Here is a 16,425-nt window from a genome sequence, read left to right on the forward strand (position 1 = left end):
TAGCCCAAACTGAATTAAAACCAAAGGACATCTGGGTCCTGTCTCTTGTTTTGGTCCTTCTAGGCAATTTAAGCTTTCTTTATTCTCTGCTGAAAATAGAAATAATAATCTGTAGTCAAGGATGCTGCTATTAACTGAAGATCTCTTAAACGAAGAGGCATTCATTCTCTAAATAATACTGATAAAAAGTTAGTTTTGATGCTTGTTGATTAATATGGATAATCCCCTCCTTTGAGATCAGCGCCTTGTTTACTTCCTCTTCAGTCAGTCGCTCAGCCAGAGTCTACAGGGGACCCCAACAACATGACCCTTTTGGCAGAAGAGGCACGGAAGCTTGCTGAACGGTAACCTGCAGATCCCTTGTTAACGATTAAGTTATGGCTTGTGTTACGGCGTGTACATGTTCCATCCTACACCCACAGACACTTCCCACATAATTACTTCTGCAAAGTTTGCTGTCTTTTCTGAAATGTTACGTACTGTTCTCTGAAAAGAACTACATGTACTCTTTTCTTCCCTTTCCTTTGATATTAGAATATTTATTTTGAATATTAGAATGTGATGGTTTGGAGGGAAATTGTATCTACATGTCTAAGGAAAATTTAGATTTTAAATTTTGAAACCTTAGTAGATAAGCTCAGAACTTAGCTGCTTTTTTTAAGGTTATTAATTTAAAATTCTTTTGTTTATTTACTTCCAGTTGCACTTTGTTGCTGCATGTGTTCTTTCTCTAGTTGCAGTGAGTGGGGCTGCTCTTTGTTGCAGTATGGGATTTCTCATTGCAGTGGCTCTCTTGTTGCGGAGCACAGGCTCTAGGGCACACAGACTCAGTAGTTGTGGCTTCTGAGCTTAGTTGTTCTGCAGCATGTGGGATCCTCCCAGACTAGGAACTGAACCCATGTCTCCCTGCATTGGCAGGAGGATTCTTAACCACTGGACCACCATTGAAGTCCCTTGTCTTTGTTGTTATTTTTAATTTTGAAATTTTTAACAAAAATGTTTTATTTTCAACTTTCAATAGAAAATATTTAATCACCCATCGTACACGTGAAAATTAGCCAAACAGATCATTTCATTCCTGATTAAAAGTAAAGGCAATTTCTTAAGAAGACTGTAAATCGTAGAAGGCATCAAGTTAAAGCATTTTTTAAAAAATAAAATTGCTAAAAAGTAGTCCTTGTGAGGGCAGGCGTTTTTGTGTGCTTTATTCATTGCTGATGCTTGAACCGGTATCTGACATATAATAAGTATTCAATAAATGTTTATAAATACATTGTAAAACAGTAGACCTCATGGGTCTAGGGTGCTTAAATAAAACCTGATAGAATTTTAGCCTCAGTGTCTGAGCAATGGCATTGGCTTTTTGCTTTAACATATGTGCTCTCTTTCTATTCTTTGTAAATGTGAGTGTGTGAACTGCTGTAATTTAGTTCATAGAGCATTCATGGTTTCAGAGCTTGATTTTCTGATTAAATGAAGACAGCTGAAAACATTATAGAAAGCTCCCAAGAAAAATTAGGTCTTGGAGATAAATTAATTGTGGTGGACTTCTTGCATGAAATTTGAAGGAAAGTTTATCAGATCAGAAAGAATGGCCATGTATTGCAGTGTGACAATGTAATATGACATTTTAGAGCTGAAAAAAAAAACCCTTAGCAGTTGCTCAGCAGTCCCAGTTGACGTGTTCTCTGCCATTTGGCACTGAATTGCTCTTCCTAGGTTGCATGTGAGAAATCTGAATAGTCACAGGGGTTTTAAGATTAGGTAGTAACAGAACCAGAGTAGCCATTAAAGATAAGGTCTGAGATCTGTGTTTATGACTAGAGAAGTGAGTTCTTGCCAGCACACAGTTTCACATGTAAATATTCTTAAATAATTAAATTTAAAAGTAATTTTTAGGAAGTGAAAGTATTTGTCCCTATATATTTTATATCATTAATCTTCCTGAGAAGTGTCATTTTCTCAGGTTATAGAATGTTTATTTATAAACTCAGCCCCACTGAAATGATAACAAAATAAAAAATTTATAAGACTTTTCAATATTTGTGAAACTCTGCCTGCAGTAGTATATGTATATAATAAGGTAAGGTTTACTGGAATTCTGCTTCTTTCCCTGTTAAAAGGTTCTGTTTCATGACTTGTTTTTCCTGTTATGTTATATAGCCATAAACAAGAAGCTGATGACATTGTACGAGTAGCGAAGACAGCCAATGATACCTCAGCTGAGGCATACAATCTGCTTTTGAGGACGCTAGCAGGAGAAAATCAAACAGCATTTGAGATTGAAGAGCTTAACAGAAAGTGAGTACAATTTAAATTGTTCTTGTAAGTGGCACCAGTGCAATGATGAATTAAATGCTGGTGAGTTCAGGCCAGACATTCATGCAGTAAGGTATCTTTTATTAATTGTGCTTTGGAAATGATGCAGTAATTAGAGCAAGGGATCTAGAGCCACAGAGATTTTATTTGATCCAATTGCTGTATCAGCAGAGAATGGTAAAGACTAACCATGTTACTTAAAATTCTGCATAAATGAGAAGAGAAAAAATAATCACAGAATAAGCAGAGAAAATAAGCTACATTTATTTAAAAGGTGTCTGAAATAAGAAAGTGTATGGTATATTATATGCTATAAAGTGATGAGGTGAAATAGAAATTTAAGCTATATTGGTATTAAATAATAGCATTTTAATATAGCATTTCTTTGAGGTTTTGAAAATACTGTCACAGTGATTTAAACTAGAATGAATCTGATGAGCATTAAGATGTTAAAAGGAACGTAGGTTTTCATTAGGTCACATCTTTTGTTCCTTAGGTACGAACAGGCGAAGAACATCTCCCAGGATCTGGAGAAGCAAGCTGCCCGAGTACACGAGGAGGCCAAGAAGGCTGGTGATAAAGCGGTGGAGATCTACGCCAGTGTAGCCCAGCTCACTCCTGTGGACTCGGAAGCACTGGAGGTATTGGGCTGACAGCCTGCCTGCACAGACTTGCCACCCCCACTCTCTCCCCACCAAACACACACCCACATGCCCCCCTCAGTCTGGGGGAGCACTCTTCTGACTGCCCCTCAACTGACATCAGTCCTTATTGAGTTGGCCAAAAGGTTCGTTTGGGTTTTTCCATAAGATCTTATGATATTGGCCAACCCAGTACCTCCTCTGACCTCTCATTGACTTACTGGTAAAGTCAGAATTCTAGATTAGATACGTTAATACACCCCTACCCTCACCCCATATAAGGAACAGGCTCACCCCTTTCAGTGAATGAGCGAGCAAGGCAGCCTGTTAAATCCAAATTATATCTGACACCTAGATCGTTGCTCCCAGGCACTATCTGCTTTTGAACAAGAGAGAAATAACAGAGTGTTTTAAATGAAAGAACTATGTCAGGATGCTTTGGGGCAAGTAAAATATTTGGGGATTGATGATATTTTATTTCATCTGTACTCTAATCCTGAATCCTCACACCAGGTTCTATATAAATGGGGTATTTTTTACATTAAACTTGAAATATGTTAAGTTTCCATTCTTATGTCTGAGGTCTTGACTTTGTTATCATAATATTTTAAATCTCTTCAGACATGTACATACCGTTGTCGTCGTTGTTCAGTTGCTCAGTTGTGTCCGACTCTTCGTAACCCCATGGACTGCAGCACGCCGGGCTTCCCTGTCCATCACCATCTCCCGGAGCTTGCTCAAACTTACGTCCATTGATTTGGTGATACCATCCAACCATCTCATCCTCTGTCATCCCATTCTTCTCCTGCCTTCAGTCTTTCCCAGCATTAGGGTCTTTTCCAATGAGTCAGCTCTTCGCATCAGGTGACCAAAGTATTGGAGCTTCAGCTTCATCATCAGTCCTTCCAATGAATATTCAGGATTGATTTTCTTTAGAATTAACTGGTTTGATCTCCTTGCAGTCCAGGCGACTCTCAAGAGTCTTCTCCAACACCACAGTTCAAAAACATCAATTCTTTGGCTCTCAGCCGCCTTTATGGTCCAGTTTTCACATCCCTGCATGACTACTGAAGAAACCATAGCTTTGACTATATGGACCTTTGTTGGCAAAGTAATGTCTCTGCTTTTTAATATGCTGTCTAGGTTTGTACATACTTATGATTTCATATATATGGAATTTGACAATAGGCAAAACTAATCTATGATGATTTAAAAAACAGACCAGTGACAGCCACATTGTTGGAGAGGTGGGTGGGGAAATGGACTGGAAAGAGATACAGGGGCATTTCCTGGGTGGAAATACTGTGTATCTTGATTGGGGTTTGGTTACACAGGTGAATATATTTGTTGAAACTCATTAAACTAAGTACTGTGCATTTTACTGCATATAAGTAGGGTATACCTCCTCTTTTTTTTTTTCTTAAAAAGGTCCATAAAATCTTGCCCTGTGCTATTCTTTTCAAAACTATCTACTAAGTATTACAGAGTTACTGAGGCTATCTTTGGAAGAAAAGTTATGACCAACCTAGATAGTATATTCAAAAGCAGAGACATTACTTTGCCAACAAAGGTCCGTCTAGTCAAGGCTATGGTTTTTCCAGTGGTCATGTATGGATATGAGAGTTGGACTGTGAAGAAAGCTGAGCGCCGAAGAATTGATGCTTTTGAACTGTGGTGTTGGAGAAGACTCTTGAGAGTCCCTTGGACTGCAAGGAGATCCAACCAGTCCATTCTGAAGGACATCAGCCCTGGGATTTCTTTGGAAGGACTGATGCTGAAGCTGAAACTCCAGTACTTTGGACACCTCATGCGAAGACTCTGATGCTGGGAGAGATTGGGGGCAGGAGGAGAAGGGGACAACAGAGGATGAGATGGCTGGATGGCATCACTGACTCAGTGGACGTGAGTCTGAGTGAACTCCGGGAGTTGGTGATGGACAGGGAGGCCTGGCGTGCTGTGATTCATGGGGTCACAAAGAGTCGGACACGACTGAGCAACTGAACTGAACTGAACTGAGGCTATCTTTTGGGCAGTTTAGGTTGTTTCTTCTAACATATGTGATCTTGCTTGCTTTTCATAGAATGAGGCAAATAAAATCAAGAAGGAAGCTGAAGATCTGGACCGCCTGATTGACCAGAAGTTGAAAGATTACGAGGACCTCAGAGAGGACATGAGAGGCAAAGAATTTGAAGTAAAGAACCTTCTGGAGAAAGGAAAGACTGAACAGCAGGTTGGTTTGCTTTACAGATTGCTTCATTTCGTGAGGCAAAAATTGAAATTGTCTGACTGTAAGCTGTATCTGAGCCATCACCACAAATCGCAGAAGCAACGAAACACACAAAGAAGAAATCAGAGGAGGGTGCGATGCCGATGCCCAGATCTAACCTGTTGTATGCTGGCTGGTCAGAGTGGGGTGGCCTGGAGGTGCCTGGTCTGTTAGGAGAGAGAAGGGCTTTACCTGAGAGGCTTTGTCCTCTGATCTGCCATGTGTTTGCAGACTGCTGACCAGCTCCTTGCCCGAGCTGATGCTGCCAAAGCTCTTGCGGAAGAAGCTGCCGAAAAGGGACGAAACACCTTACAAGAAGCCAATGACATTCTCAACAACCTGAAAGGTATGAGAGGGTGAGGTAACAGGGCGAATGTCCTCTGTTAGGCTGGTTTTCTTTCTTTTGTTAGAGATTTTTACTATGAGATTCTCTGACCACATATGGTATGAGAGATAATAGTATAATAAATCCTGTATACCTGTCATTCAGATTCAGCAGTTAAGATTTTTACTGCACTTACTTTATCCTTCAACACCTTCCCTACCTTTTTTATGTCAAATATTTCAAAGAAAAATCCCAGATCTCATGTCATTTTACCCATGGTATGAAAACCAAAAAAAAAGTATATTTTTTATAACCAAGATACGCCTATTTATCTGCTTAGTATTGGTAAGTTGAGAGTATCTTTAATTTTCTCTGCCAGTTGCATCTCAGTCTTTGTTTCCTTTCTTTACCCAAGATAAAAAAGAACTATACTCAATTCATTGTATAGCCTTGAACTTGCCTCTGATAAATATAAGTTCTGTAAATACAGAAGCTTTACAGGATAATGGTTGAATGTATGGGCTCTATATCAGTGGGTTTGAGTTAGAATCGCTGATCCACCTCTTACTCTTACTGTGAATCCTTGAAAAAATGACCTACCTTTTTAATCCTCAATTTTCTAACATATACCAGTGATGCAGTTAGAAAAATTCATAAAGCTCTCTCAACTCAGTTCCTTACACACAGCAGACACAGAATAAACTACATCTTTCAGTATTGGTTGAGGTGGAGGTGATAGCATCCTCGGTTCTGCATGAAAATAAATGCTTCAAGTGAGTTTGCCTTGCAGAAGCAGGTGTTCATTTCCATGAATCTTCCATGTAGAGCCATGAGCTTTGTCCTCCTAAGATTTTGGTCCCTGTTGTTTCTCATTCTTTCCCCCTGACTTCCATTGTTCATAAAACAAAATCTTGTGACAGCTCCCTGAAAGTTTCCCTTTTGGCTTGTTGAGAGTTTAGTTCAAATGCATTCCTTGAACCTGTTTTAGATTTTGATAGGCGAGTGAATGATAACAAGACGGCTGCAGAGGAGGCCCTAAGGAGAATCCCTGCCATCAACCAGACCATAATTGAAGCCAATGAAAAGACCAGGGAAGCTCAGCAGGCACTGGGCAATGCTGCCGCAGATGCCACCGAGGCCAGAAACAAGGCCCACGAGGCAGAGAGGATCGCCAGCGCCGTCCAGAAGGTGTGCACGCCCCTCCTGTCCGAAACGAGGCCTTTGCTCACTGTTCTTTATTCTCTAGTTGTTTTCCAGGTTCCAGACCCTGCCCCCCATCCCCCTCACCCACCCCCTGCTGCCCCGCCCCCTGCCACACTGAAAGGTCTTGCACATTTTTTCCTTGACTCCATTAAAGTTAAATTACTCCATCTTTGTCATTCCCTTTTTTCTTTTTTTAACCAAGCATTAGAGCAGGTAACCACGTTGATTAAGAGGGGAGAGTTATTGAAAGGGTCCTTTGGGACTTCCTTGATGGTCCAGTGGTTAAGACTCCATGCTTCCAATACAGGGGGTGCAGGTTCAATCCCTGGTCAGGAAACTAGATCCCACATGCTGTGTGATATACAACAAAAGAAAGAAAGGGTCCTTTACTCTAAAATCTCTAAAGTGTCTTGGTGGCAGGGTCTGAGTTGTGAGGCGGGAGATGGTTTCAGGGACCCACAGAGTCCCCTCCCACAAAAAAAATCAGACTCTTTCTAAATAAACACAGTTCCCTGCCATGGATAGTTTTTTTTTTTTTTTTTTTTCTGTCTTTTTAAGAGGGTCAAGTCTATATAGTGTTTCACGCCAACCTTTCAAACATATTTCCATATCTAAGCCCCACCTTTTTAGAATTTTTATAGCTGCCCATGCCAGGATTCTTTCTACTCATTTTAAAGAATAACTTCTTTAGGGTGGCTTTCTCCTACTTAAAGATCAGTCTGTTTCATTTAAAGGAGAGATTGGAGCTGATTGTAAACTTACATGTGTTTGAAAATCACACGCATTTTTTAGTTTATTTAGAGCAGATATATCATATTTCAGGATTATGGACTTTTTGTACATTATAATGAACTGCCAACTAGAATAAGACTAGCTTTGAATAGAAAATTATCCATGTGAAAGAGTCTAATCAGTGTGATGCGGTGGAAAGTATACACCAGTTAAATGTTGCCGCGATGTGACCCCAACTAAAAATGGCAACAATAGAACAGGAATTTTTATTAACTGGATTAAATAAGAGGCTACAAATAACAGTGCTTTGTAAAATGTTATTATGTTAGCTGGTAATGTTATTTTTTTCATTACTGTTATTTGTAGCTCAAATAAATGATAACATAATTCAACTTACAGTACAGATTATAGGGCAAATTATTGCCCTGTTGTTTCTGGATCCTAGTTTTGAGTGGCAGAATACTTTAGAGAAAGGAAAACATTTTTTCATCAGCAATTGTTTATTTTGTGTCTAGAACGCTACCAGCACCAAGGCAGAAGCTGAAAGGACTTTTGCAGAAGTTACAGATCTGGATAACGAGGTGAATAATATGTTGAAACAACTACAGGAAGCAGAAAAAGAGCTGAAGAAAAAACAAGAGGATGCTGACCAGGATATGATGATGGCAGGGATGGTAAGTGATTTTGGCATTTTTGCTAACGAGTAGAAAGTGAAGGGTGTTTTGTGATGAAAACACCTGACTTGTTGAGGAGTCTCTTTCCTATTGACTTCTGTTTTCAATAGTTTCCTGATCAAAAATTGGGTTAGTAACTTACATAGAAGACAAAGAATTTGGATCTTCTGCCAGATTGTTGCACAAGAGTTCCTTTCCAAAGCTACTCTCAATTAAAAGCAAAACATTGTTTTACACATTTGAGGTTTTAGGACATTTGAAAGTATGTATTTACATTTTTGAATGAGTAATTCATAAATGGGATATAGTCAGAAAGGGAAAAAAAAGGAATGCAATGAAAAGTTAATTTCCTTCCTCCTCTTAGTCTCCCAGCAACTTACCTTTAGCAAAGACCAGTTTCTTGTGTAAAAGGACAGATTTGAAGATGACGAAACATACCAAACTTACATCCAATTCAATTTTTCACTTATTGTGATGATGTGTATACATAGCTCTGTTTGTAACAAAATTAACTTGTGAATGCATGGTCCCCCAAAGGACTGGGGTCCATTTTTCTGTTTTATGCAATATTTTGCTTTTAAAATACTAGTGGAGTCACAATGTAAATAATTTCCTTCCAGTTCAATCTGATTATAATCACAGTAATGACGAGACATGAACTCCTTTGTGTGGGCTTCCCTCATAGCTCAGCTGGTGAAGAATCTTCCTGCAATGCAGAGACCCCAGTTCAATTCCTGGGTTGGGAAGATCTGCTGGAGACAGGATAGGCTACCCACTCCAGTATTCTTGGGCTTCCCTGGTGGCTCAGCTGGTAAAGAATCTGCCGGCGGTGCGGGAGACCTGAGTTCGATCCCTGGGTTGGGAAGATCCCCTGGAGAAGGGAAAGGCCACCCACTCCAGTGTTTTGGCCTGGAGAATTCCATGGACTTTATATCCATGAGGTCACAAAGAGTCAGACACAACTGAGTGACTGTATAAATGATCATGGTAGATCATTTTCACCGTGGGACAGAAAGAAGAGTTGCTAAGCTTGTTAGTCTAATGAAGAAGTCCTTAGGGAAGTGATAACAGAAGTATCCCTTTGCAAATACCTTATTTTATTATGCATTTTTAAAATTTTTGTTTCAGATTATCTGAATTTTCTATAGCAAGGTATGTCTCAAGTGAAAATTCCCACATGGTAAAAATGTGTTTTTCATAGGTGCTGAGGGTCTCTGGATTTTTTTTTTTTTTTTAATGCAGTCATAGAATCATGAGATTTAGAGCCTGTTGAAAGAAGGGAAAAGATACATATTCTTTATATCTTCATACCCTCAAAGAGGGTATGGATTCCATTCAAAGGGAAGAAAAAAGATCTCTCTTTTATTCCTTTTGGTTAATAATTTATAAGGAGCACAGGGCACCCTCATATGTATTATCCCATTTATAGTTAAATACCTGAAAGGCCAGAATTGCATCAGTATTATTGGAGTCTGTAACCTATTTTTTAAGGAGAAGAGTGAAAGCTCACAGTTGTTCCTAGAAGAGGGGGCTGCAGACAGCGGGATAAATGCCACCGGTGACTTGCAGTCTGAGGGCCAGCAGTTCTGCTAGGATATTTGCAGACTGCCTGGGAAGACACAGTGGTAGTGGCTGCGATTTGAACAGAGATTAATCCTTTATTTCTGAAGGTTTTTTCTTCTTGCTTTCTTTTTCTTTTAAAATTTTCACGTTGTTTCTCTATCCAAAAGTTTTGTATTTCTGTTGACCCAGAAAAAACTAGGAAAAACAGTTCTGTGGTGGGAAGCTCAAAGCTACTGGTGTATATCCCGACCAGATTTATTTGTGAGAGCATCTGTTTTCTGATCCTTAGACACTTCCTCTTCCATTGCCATTTCCTGTGACTCATGCAGAAGCATATTTGTTCAGGTTTCATGGAATTTTCCCAAATAGATTTGCCTTTGGTTGATTATTTTAAATGTAAATTGTATTCTCTCAGTTTGTGTATGTACGTGTGTGATGACAGGGGGAGAGGGAGTTTTAAAAGAATATCACATAATTATGAAAATTTTCTGAGAATAGGCTATTTCTGATAATCAAGTCTTGGAGGACATGTTCTAGTTCTAAAATGTGTTAATTTTTTTTTTTATTCATCCTTAAAAAGTAACTTGTAGGGACTTGCTGGGTGGTCCAGTGGTCAAGACTCCATGCTTCCGCTGCAGGGGCCGTGGATTCAGTCCCTGGTTGGGGATCTATCCCACATGCTACATGGTGTGGCTGAAAAATAAATTTAGTTAGATTTTTTAAAAAGGAGAAGCAGAGAACCACAAAAAAATTTTTTAAGGAACTTGTTTCTGCTTGATGGGTTTTCGTTTGAATACACCGTCATGTATTCTTGAGTAAGAAAGTGAGAAAAAGAAATTATAATATTGATCTTTGAAATACAAATACAGTATAGGTATACGACTGCTTCTTTATGACGATCATGTGAATTAAAAATAGCAACATCCTCAACATGAAGATATGACCCAAAAAATCCCTACAGTGAGAGATTATAGTTTCACGAGTTAGAAGAAGGGAAACCATCTGAAAATTAGATTTGTTGACTCATTGGGGAAAGATATTTCAAGAAAACGAAAATGTATCATTTATTATTTATCCTTTTTTGGTGTACAGGCTTCACAGGCTGCTCAGGAAGCCGAGATCAATGCCAGAAAAGCCAAAAACTCTGTTACCAACCTCCTCAACCTTATTAATGACCTCCTGGAGCAGCTTGGTAAGTAACTGTAGTCATTGTAGGCAATCTTTGAATTCTTTGTACTGTTCTTGGGATCTGAGATAGTTGACTCAAAAGTAGATATTACAGTGCAAAGACTGTATAAACTGAATCGTGACTTTTAAGTTGTATTAATTCAGCATGTACTTACTGGGTCCTTCCATGGAATCTGACCTCAGTATTGGAATCTGCCATGATCCAAGGACTTAATAAAATTTTAAAGGTTTGCTGCCAGGTAGCATGGCTCTTTTATGGTCAAGATTTATAATATAGTTGAGCAGTGATCATCCGTAGCTCATCCCGCTGGCAGAATGTCTTCAAAGAGTTTGAAGTGAAGGATTTCAGTGATAGAATGAAAGAACACTGCAAAGAATACTCTGATGAACTGATGGTTTTTATGCAAAATGAGAGGAAAAGGCTTTTGTTTTGAAGGAAATATAAGCATACTCAAATTTTCCTTTAATCCAGTTTGAGAGGGAGCAGGCCTCATTATAGCATAGATGTACTTTCGTCACCAGTCTGCATTATAAAGCTGTAATTTCTATAACCAGTGAGCTTCCCAGGTGGCACTAGTAGTAAAGAATCCACCTGCCAGGTAGCAGACTCAGGTTCGATCCCTGGGTTGGGAAGATCCTCTGGAGGGGAGGGCATGGCAACCCACTCCAGTATTCTTGCTTGGCAGAGGAGCCTGGCAGGCTGCAGTCCACAGGGTTGCAGCGTCAGACATGACTGATGTGGCTTAGCGCGCACACGATACTCTTAACTAGTACAGCTGTGTAGAAAGGCATCCTGTTTTAATGTGTTTTTAAAGTTTGGTTTTGGTCAATGTTTTGTTTTGTGGGGTGTGTGTGATATTTTTATCTGTCTTAATTTTGAAGACTAGTATATTATGTGCCAACAGATGGATTTTAAAGTGAAAGTAAGCTAGAAGAGGTAGCTTTTGTGGCAGAAAAGTTTGGCTTTTAAACTTAGTCAGACTTGGGTTGGAATCGTTTCTTTGTTGCCTGTAAGCCGTGCAAATTTGGGCAAATTACTTAACATCTGAGAATCATTGATGTCAAATTGTTCTTGTGAGAATTTAATCAAGTACAGTATATATCAAGTACCGCAGCTGGCTGTCTGCTTTCGTTTATATAGAAATAGTTCCTTTCAAAGGGACCTCTTTTTCATGCTAATTTTAAAGCAAAGCCTTGCTAAAATTATTTCAGCCTTTCAACCCTGGCCATTCTCCACAGGAGGGCTTCTATATAGAGTCTAACTCTGGGAGCAGGGTAACACTCCCCCAAAGCAGCCGTCTCCCTGATATCCAAGAGCTGAGGGCTTAGGGTTCTAGCTTAAAGATTTTTATATTTATTAAAGGGTACTAAAAAGACAAAAAGATTACATATAGAAACATGAAAAAGAAAAAGGGATTAAACGTTACTAGATGACCTTCAAACCACAAGTAAGGCACAAGGGCTAGGACATAGTAACTATATATTCAGAAAACATTTCACAGAAACCATATTCTGAGGGAAAAAAAAAGAAAAAATCCAGCCCCAATATTCCTTATATGTTCTGACCATCCCTGCTGGGTTAGGTCAGTGTTTGCGCTTGGTTTGCATTGTTAGTGCCCCCTCCCTTTTTAAATTAACTTTTACTGGAGTACAGTTGTTTTCCAAGGTTGTGTTAGTGTCTGTTCTTCAGCAAAATGAATCAGCCATACATATACACACACTCCCACCCTTCTGGACTTCCTTCCCATTGAGGTCACCGCAGTGCATTAAGTAGAGTTCTCTCATTAGGCGTCTGGTTCTGAGGCCACTTCTGTGTAATGGCAGCTGCTGGTCTTCCTTTAGAAAAAAGCTGGTGGGTTTGGGGCGCGGGGGCGGGTACTTGTGGAGTGATGTCATAATTCATACTGAATGCGTCTGTCCTCTTCTGACTCTGTAGGCCAGCTGGATACAGTGGACCTGAACAAGCTAAATGAGATTGAAGGCACCCTGAACAAAGCCAAAGAGGAAATGAAAGTCAGTGATCTGGACAGGAAGGTGTCCAACCTGGAGAACGAGGCCAGGAAGCAGGAGGCTGCCATCATGGACTATAACCGAGACATCGAGGAGATCCTGAAGGACATTCGCAACCTGGAAGACATCAAGAAGACCTTACCCTCCGGCTGCTTCAACACCCCGTCCATTGAGAAGCCCTAGCGTCTTCCTTAGGGAGCCACTGAGAGGCCACAGAGTGCCTGCACACAAAGATTACATTTTTCAGACCCCTGCCCCCCACTCTCTGCTGCTCTCCACCACTGTCCTATTGAACCAGGAAAAGTCACAAAGTTTTAAAGAGAAGCAAATTAAACATCGTGAATCAGGAACAAAGGGTTCTATCTAATAAAGTCTCTCTTCCACTTAACGGCGCTCCTTCAGACCCACCTGTCCCTTCCGAGTCTCATAAGGACGTGGCATCCTACGTTGCTGTACAGCGGCTTAAACACTTCGTGGGAACCATTGTATGCCAGGGCTGAGCAAGTAGCCCTCCCCTTCTCACTGATGCCAACAGAACCTCCTCAGTCTCAGTACTCTTGTTTCTATGAAGGAAAAGTTTGGCTACTAACAGTAGCATTGTGATGGCCAGTATATCCAGTCTATAGGCAAAGAAAATGCATCTACATCTCCTGCCCCTCCTCCTTTTAAGCAAAAAGGAGATACACCTCCTGTGCCAAAGGTATTGGTCATTCAGAATGTCGAGAGCCATCATCAGTTGTTTTAGCTATTTGAGTTTAGGACACTGAGCCATCCACGGGTAAGGATGCAATGATTTGTGACAGTCTCCAGGAGAATATGAGACTGCAGAAGTAGGCCGAACATTTTCTCAGATGTTAATAATTGACTAGGAAGATAAACTTTTTTCAGATCTTTGGGCAGCTGATACTTTAAATCTGAACGGGCAGCTTGCACTCACCAACAGACGCCTTCTATTCCTATAAGTGGAATTTATACAGAAGAAATAGGGATATGATAACCACTAAAGTTTTTTGTTTTTTTTTTTTTTTTTCCCAAAATCAAACTAATTCTTAGAGCTTTTTTTTTTTTTAGTATATTAGTCTTGGAACTAGCGTTGTTAACCTGGCAGAGAAGGGTGGTTGGTCCTTAAAATCTTGACAAAGCAAAAGCCTCCTTGTCCTAGTCTTTTCTAGCAAAGGGATAGAATTTAGATGTGACTTGCATTGTCAGGATCCCACGTATCCATTTTTCTTCCATTGAGGAGAGATGAAATATTAGACCCTTTTTTTAGTTTCCATTTTCTTCTGATGTTCCCATCACATAGAATCCCTCAAAACACATTGTTTGCCAAATCCTGGTGGCAAATACTTGCACTCAGTATTTCACGCAGCTGCCAACACCATCTAGTTCCTGCACTTTGTGATCTAAACCACCTCTAGACCTTCCCCTCCAAGTGTAGACGGAAGGCCCTTGCGTGGAGTTTCCTAGTGGGCTTCTCAACTTCTGATCCTCAGCTCTGTGATTTTCTCCCAAGATCACAGCGTGATGATTCTCTGCCACAAACCCCTTCCTCCTCCTGCCAGCCCGCCTTCAGGATTCATATATAGCCTTTAACACTATGCAACTTTGTACTTTGCGTAGCGGGGGAAAGAAACTATTATCTGACACACTGGTGCTATTAATTATTTCAAATTTATATTTTTGTGTGAATGTGTTTTTTTGTTGTTGTTGTTTATCATGATTATAGAGTAAGGAGTTTATGTAAATACCCTTGTCCTGTTTCTGGAATGACAGTGTCCGTTCACTTCTTCACTTCGTTTCTCCTCTTCACTGGCACAGTGCGTCTGTATACCTCCTCTTTCATCTGCCATTCTTTGGATTGGATTTGCTCCCCGTTGGTCTGCCCTTCGCCTTGTGTTTGCAGCGTGTCTGTTCTCTGACATTCACATCCACCTGCTTTCCTCCACACACAGCCACGAGAAAGAGGTACCTGGAACCCTCTTCCATTGCAGTCCTGGTGGTCCTCAACCACAGCACAGTGTTCTTAACGCCTGCCCCAGAGCAGGAACACCAGGTTGACAGGGCGTGCTGGAACTGGGAAAGCGTGCTGAAGGGCATCTGCACCATCAGTGTGAGCCTAGCCAGGGATGAGCTGGAAATATCCTTTCTGGCAGTCGTTTGGCCTGGATGGATCATTTTGATCGGGAGGTGCATGATTACTGAGCACTGGTAAGGCACCAGGGGTCGTGCTGTGGACAGGTAGAGTGGGAGAGGTGGTCTGTCCTTGTTCTTCTCCTTTCCGTCTCCTCCTCGCATCCCAGAGCTGACTTAGTGGTGTCTTGAGCTGGCATCACGCTATTCCTCCTCTCAGGCCTCTTCTCCCATCACAAGAGGCATGACTCTTTCTTGCCAAGTGTTCACATCAGTGTTTCCTAGCTAATTCCTCTTGTTACGTGATCACATCCCAGTAGACGTTTTGGTCAAGGTTGCAGGAAAAGGACTGAAGATAGACTGCGAAGGTGGTTCTCCCACCTAGCCTGTGGGTCAGGTTCACTCCAGTAAGTCTTAGGCCACAGTGAAATTGGGGAGATGGGTGGTTTCTTTTCTCCTTTTCCATCTACGTGGTATATTTTTAAACAGAATTTTATTTTTAAGATAAAAGTTCTTTATAAGAGGATACCTTCATTACACTCCTGCAATATAGCCATTATTGTATTGTATAGTTCCAGTTATCTGTATTATCTGTAATGAAACTGACAGGGTGGCTGCTGCAGAATGCGGGGGTGTCGCAGGGAACATACACAGGTGTTCCCTGGAAGTTTCCCTTTTAATTCCAACTGTGGCCCTTTTCCATGTGCCTTCACTTGAGCTGTTTGCCTTAATCTCTACAGTCTTGCTCTCCAGGGTGGTAAAAAAAAAATGCAACACTTGGCATTTTTTATGTTAAAAAGAACAGTATTTTATTTATAATAAAATCTGAATATTTGTAACCCTTTATACTTGGTGTGGCTTGAGTGTGGTACTGGGGATGTAAGATGTTTTAAAAGGGATGACAAAGGGGAAGCTTCTCATAATGTATTTTTTGGATGATTTTCCTGAGAACAGTCCAGTGTGGGTGAGTATATCACCTGCCAGTGCAGGAGATGCAAGAGATGACGAGTTCGATCCCTGGGTCAGAAAGATCCCCTGGAGGAGGAAATGGCAACCTGCTCCAGAATTCTTCCCTGGAAAATTCCATGGACAAGAGGAGCCTGTCAGGCTACCGTCTGTGGAGCCTCAAAGAGTCAGACACGACTGAACACAGACATACCCAACAGTGTAATACACGTATATATTTGTCTCAGATTGGGATACTTCAGTGTGGTACAGAGGCTGGCAAACTTTCTGTAAAGCTCCAGATAGTAAATGTTTCACCCTTTGCCGACCTCACAGTGTCCATTACAGCGGCTCTGCTGTTGGACCTGGAAGGCAGCCGGGGACAATGTAAACAAGTGAATGGAGCCATGCTCCAGTATAACTATTTAC

General features: G+C 40.7%; 1 protein-coding gene across 1 annotated transcript in view; it reads left to right on the forward strand.

Annotated features, from left to right (window-relative positions):
• LAMC1 (laminin subunit gamma 1) overlaps window positions 1–15,897 on the forward strand; it is a 121,744-nt gene extending 105,847 nt beyond the window's left edge. Inside the window, exons 20-28 of the mRNA XM_013970343.2 lie at window positions 265–344; window positions 2,164–2,301; window positions 2,816–2,960; window positions 5,041–5,190; window positions 5,458–5,572; window positions 6,540–6,739; window positions 8,002–8,160; window positions 10,816–10,915; window positions 12,848–15,897. Coding sequence (XP_013825797.2) covers window positions 265–344; window positions 2,164–2,301; window positions 2,816–2,960; window positions 5,041–5,190; window positions 5,458–5,572; window positions 6,540–6,739; window positions 8,002–8,160; window positions 10,816–10,915; window positions 12,848–13,104 — 1,344 coding nt within the window. The 3' untranslated portion in view covers window positions 13,105–15,897. The remainder of the gene's footprint in view (window positions 1–264; window positions 345–2,163; window positions 2,302–2,815; window positions 2,961–5,040; window positions 5,191–5,457; window positions 5,573–6,539; window positions 6,740–8,001; window positions 8,161–10,815; window positions 10,916–12,847) is intronic.

Source organism: Capra hircus, chromosome 16, assembly GCF_001704415.2.
Source record: "Capra hircus breed San Clemente chromosome 16, ASM170441v1, whole genome shotgun sequence".
NCBI classification, from domain to species: Eukaryota; Metazoa; Chordata; class Mammalia; order Artiodactyla; family Bovidae; genus Capra; species Capra hircus.